The sequence below is a fragment of the Ctenopharyngodon idella genome, chromosome 12 (assembly GCF_019924925.1).
Source record: "Ctenopharyngodon idella isolate HZGC_01 chromosome 12, HZGC01, whole genome shotgun sequence".
Lineage (NCBI taxonomy): Eukaryota > Metazoa > Chordata > Actinopteri > Cypriniformes > Xenocyprididae > Ctenopharyngodon > Ctenopharyngodon idella.
Genome location: NC_067231.1, coordinates 12,114,217 through 12,118,613, shown reverse-complemented (window position 1 = coordinate 12,118,613; position 4,397 = coordinate 12,114,217). Strand labels below are relative to the sequence as shown.

Genomic DNA, 4,397 nt, shown 5'->3' with positions numbered 1-4,397 from the left:
ATTACCGAAAGTTACTCTGTAAATTCGTTTTACTTACGCAGTACTTTCTGGGCTGTAAGCTAAATCGTTACCCAAACTTTAAAATTAAAGCACTTTGTTATGATGAAAAATGCAAAAAAAAAAAAATTAATCAAAGTAATAAGGGAAACATATATTGTCCCAGTGACGATTTTAAATCTAGTTTGAAAAACAATTTTATAGGTGTTTTAGCACTTTACCCTTAATTTAGGCAGTCTAATAGTTTAAACTGTTCTGTTAGTGGCTCTGAAAGCAAGCCTGAAGTGCTACGCTAAGATAAGTGATTATTGTGTGTGGGTGTGGAGGGCAGCTGATTGATAGATACTCACAATGGAGGCTGGGTGTCTCCCTCCTGCCCTCACAGCACATTAAGATAAGCTCCTATAGCACAAACACCCACAACCACACATCGCTGGCTGCACCAATGCCCGAGAACACTTTCATGGCCAAGCAGAAAAGCCCGTAAGTGCGCTATTCATTGTAATTTTTTTCTTTCTTTTTTCTTTCTATTTTATTTTAAATTGTACTGCTTTTATACAGTGAAAAGAGCTTAGAGGAAGATAGGGGAGCTGAAAGCAAGAAGAAGAAGACAAAGAAACACAGGGACCAAACATGGGCTAAAGAGGGGCCACGGGATCCTTTTGAAATGGTAACTAATAATCTACTGTAATTCTGTCTGTCAGTGTGTACCTATTTTATGAGGTGTGTGAGTATATTTACCTGTTTCTTATCAGTTGAATTTGTTCCTAGCTGGACTCTCTTCCTGAGGAGAAGCAACAGGAGATTCAGAAAGCCCTGCACCTGTTTTCTTTTGTTCAGGGGCCTCCAAAAAATCTACAGGAGGCTCGTAAGCACACATACCGCTTTTGGGATACCCAGCCAGTTCCTAAGATAGGTATGATGCACAGTGTGCAGCTAGAAACAACATAAACTGTGTGCATCTCTATAAATGGCATTCTCTTTTAGATGAGGAAGTGACATCACACGGACCGATTAAGTCAGAGATGCCCAGTGTTCGAGAAGAGTCGTATTCACTGCCACAAGAATTCATTTGGGACACGCTCGACCTGGGCAACCAGGAGCAGGTGGGAGAGAGGACTTTTTGAACCAACGCAGTCCCAAAATTATTTATTGAACAGAAGTGAACAAAAATGTCCTTGAAATCCAGGGATGGACAAAATACACACATTTAAATTTTCTAATGTAGTAAAAAAAACTTAAAGTATCAAAAGTAAATAAATGATAAAGACTACCCTTGTCTAAAAGGAGTTTACTTGCTAATTATTACTATTAATTGATTAATTAATTATCATTGTAATTATTACAGAAGTAATATAATTTAAAAGAATATGCATATGGAGTTTGCAGTTTGAATGTACTGACAAGTATTTATGGTACTGTAAAGTAAAACTTTTAATTTGACTTTTTTTAATTTGACTTTTTAAAAGTGTAATTAAGTGTTTTAAGAAACATGAAAGTGTAGGTCTATAAGCAGACTTAAGTGTCGATTTATTCTGCAAGTAGTTTTTATTTTATTTTATTTTAATTTTTTTTTATAGGGTATAGTTAATGTTTTTGCTCTTTTACTCCACCCTCTTGCTCAAAATACCTGTTTTAAGAGAAAACTATCTGATGACCCTGTCACACAAATAGGATAGAGCTTAAATAGATTACTGCTGAATCTTACATTATTATGAATTACTACAAGTCAACACACACAAGTGATGATGATCATTTTACTTCTGCTTCAGACTTCACCAATTAAGTGATTTGTTAACTTAAGAGACTCACTCCAACCAGATAATTTTATGCTCTATGACCCATTTTTGCATTTCTGCTCACCAGTTGGGAACTACATACTGCAGTAAAAGAAAAAATAATTATTTTTATCTTCAACCTTGAACTAGGTTCCTGCTTAACTTTCTCTATGTAATTGTAGCTGAGAGAACTTTGTGACTTGCTGAATGAAAACTACATGGAGGAAGATGACAACACACTTCGCCTGCACTACTCTCCACAGTTCTTGCTCTGGTGTGTTTGATCTCTTAATATATAGTTACATCAGTATAATCACAAAGAACTGATCTTGTCATTTATCTTTATGTTTTTGCCATTAATGCAGGGCTCTATGCCCCCCTGGAGGGCAATCACAGTGGCACTGTGGAGTCAGAGTAAACTCCAGTCAAAAACTAGTGGGATTCATATGTGCCATTCCTGCTACTATTAAAGTATTTGACAAGTAAGTGCAGAATTTCCTCAGCTGGTTAAAATTATTTAAATAATTTCGGTTGATGTAAATGACAAAGATGTTCCACAGAGAGCTAAAGATGGTGGAAGTGAACTTCCTGTGTGTGCACAAAAAACTTCGCTCAAAAAGAATGGCACCAGTCCTAATCAAGGAGATCACCAGACGTGTCCATCAGCAGGGTATATTTCAAGCAGTCTACGGCACCAGTGCGGTCCTACCAAAGCCTATTACAACCTGTAGGTATGATGGATATTTCTCTTACTCTCCCAGACCACCACTGCTGTTTATTTGTGGTACTGTTTCAAACTAAATTCCATTATTCTTTATGGTTGTTAAAAGGTACTGGCACAGATGGCTGAACCCACGCAAGCTGATTGAGTTGAATTTCTCCTCTCTCACTCGTAACATGACCCTGCAGCGTGCCCTCAAGCTAAATCGGCTTCCTGAGGTCAGACTGCCCTCCTGAGTCCCTAATTTTTCCTGCAAAAAAGTTTCAATTCTGAGTGTCATTGAGTATTGATTTATTATGTCAATAAGTATTGATGTGCTTTGTAAAGTAGTTAATTGTTTTACAATGTTATAGCATGATTTTAAATTAATTTCTCTTTATAAGGCAAACAATGATTAACAAGAACATAAGTATCAATATCTTTCAAAGAATCATAGTAATCCCATACTGACTGGAAAAAAAGTTTTGTAGCTAATTTAGAGCAGTGGGTTGCAACCCTTTTGACTTCAAATCCACCCCATCGTCCACAACAATATTTTTACAGGTTTGTTTTATTTCAAGTTCATAATGATTCTTTAAAAAAAAAAAAAAAAAATTAAATATAGTGACATTGCCTCTGTTTGGAGTCCATTTGGAGACTTGAGAGAAAGTTTGAACATCCTTTAACTACACTAATAATCTCTCTCATACTTTATCTATAACAACAGACAACAAAAACTACTGGCTTTCGACCCATGACTGTGCAGGATGTGCTAGTGGTTCAGGCTCTTCTGAGAGAACATCTAAAGGCTTTTCATCTCTCTCCTGTTCTGACCCTGGAGGATGTTAAGCACTGGCTTCTGCCTCAAGATGGTGTGATTGACACATATGTTGTGGAGGTCAGTATGATGAAAAGGACCTTTCAACTCTTATTCAGACATCTAGCTGTCATGTGCTGCATTAATGTCTGTATGGTCATATGTCTGTATGCAGAGCATGGTCGGTACAGTAACTGACATGGTGAGTTTCTACACACTTCCCTCTACGGCTCTGAACCACCCTGTGCATAAAGGCCTGAAGGCAGCCTGTGGTCTCTACTGCATCAGCAAGGCCACTCCGCTGCTGCAGCTAATGGAGGACACCCTTATCATCTGTAAAGCAGTAAGTCAAAGGACACATCAACACAATACAACTGACTACATCGATTGTGCCTCCATATGAAGATATAATGCCCATCTGTCACATCCAAACTACCCTGACCTGTAGATTCATTATGCTTATTTTAAATATATTGTTTGTTCTGATCTCATGACTCCTTGTGCTCTCTGTTTGTCTGTTCAGAAGGGGTTTGATGTGTTTTCTGCAATGGATGTAATGGATAATAAAGCTTTTTTGGAGCCACTTAAGTTCAGAATGGGAGATGTACACAAGCAGTATTACCTCTACAACTGGAGATGCCCTGAAATATCCCCAGACAAGGTGATCAAACACTGTGTGATCGTTTAAACAACTTTTTTTAAGGTTTGAAGGAAAAGTGATAGATTTAATAAACTAATACAGTGTATTCTATGTTTCAGGTGGGTGTTGTGCTGAAGTAATGGCATTTTGCACCACAAATGTGCAGTGAAAAGATAAGCACAAAAGTCATATAGCACCCTTTTCTTAAATATTAAATAAATCCTCATTTCTCAAATTGAAATTTGCATCCATGTGTTTTTTTTTTTTTCTTTCTAATATTGAAACAGTTCTACATTATGTTTTTATATGTTACACAGACATTTTTAGGTCTTAGTAACCCAATTCTGGCAGCTTGAGCAAAACACAAAACAGATGTCAGTACTATAGTTTTATGATTTTCTCCTCATTCAAAGCAATATAAACTCAGAAAAAAAAGAAACATTTCTCTTTTTTTAGGATACTGTA

The 4,397-nt window shown here is 36.8% G+C and overlaps 1 protein-coding gene across 1 annotated transcript; it reads left to right on the top strand.

Annotated features, from left to right (window-relative positions):
* The first annotated feature begins 309 nt into the window (after nucleotides 1-309).
* nmt1b (N-myristoyltransferase 1b) lies at nucleotides 310-4,173 on the top strand. The gene is made up of 12 exons (XM_051914347.1): nucleotides 310-480; nucleotides 559-667; nucleotides 769-913; nucleotides 985-1,103; nucleotides 1,958-2,049; nucleotides 2,141-2,257; nucleotides 2,336-2,506; nucleotides 2,606-2,714; nucleotides 3,203-3,373; nucleotides 3,468-3,635; nucleotides 3,816-3,953; nucleotides 4,052-4,173. Exons 1-12 carry the CDS (start codon nucleotides 443-445, stop codon nucleotides 4,070-4,072), a joined length of 1,398 nt encoding a protein of 465 aa, XP_051770307.1. The 5' UTR covers nucleotides 310-442; the 3' UTR covers nucleotides 4,073-4,173.
* Nucleotides 4,174-4,397: the final 224 nt, after the last annotated feature.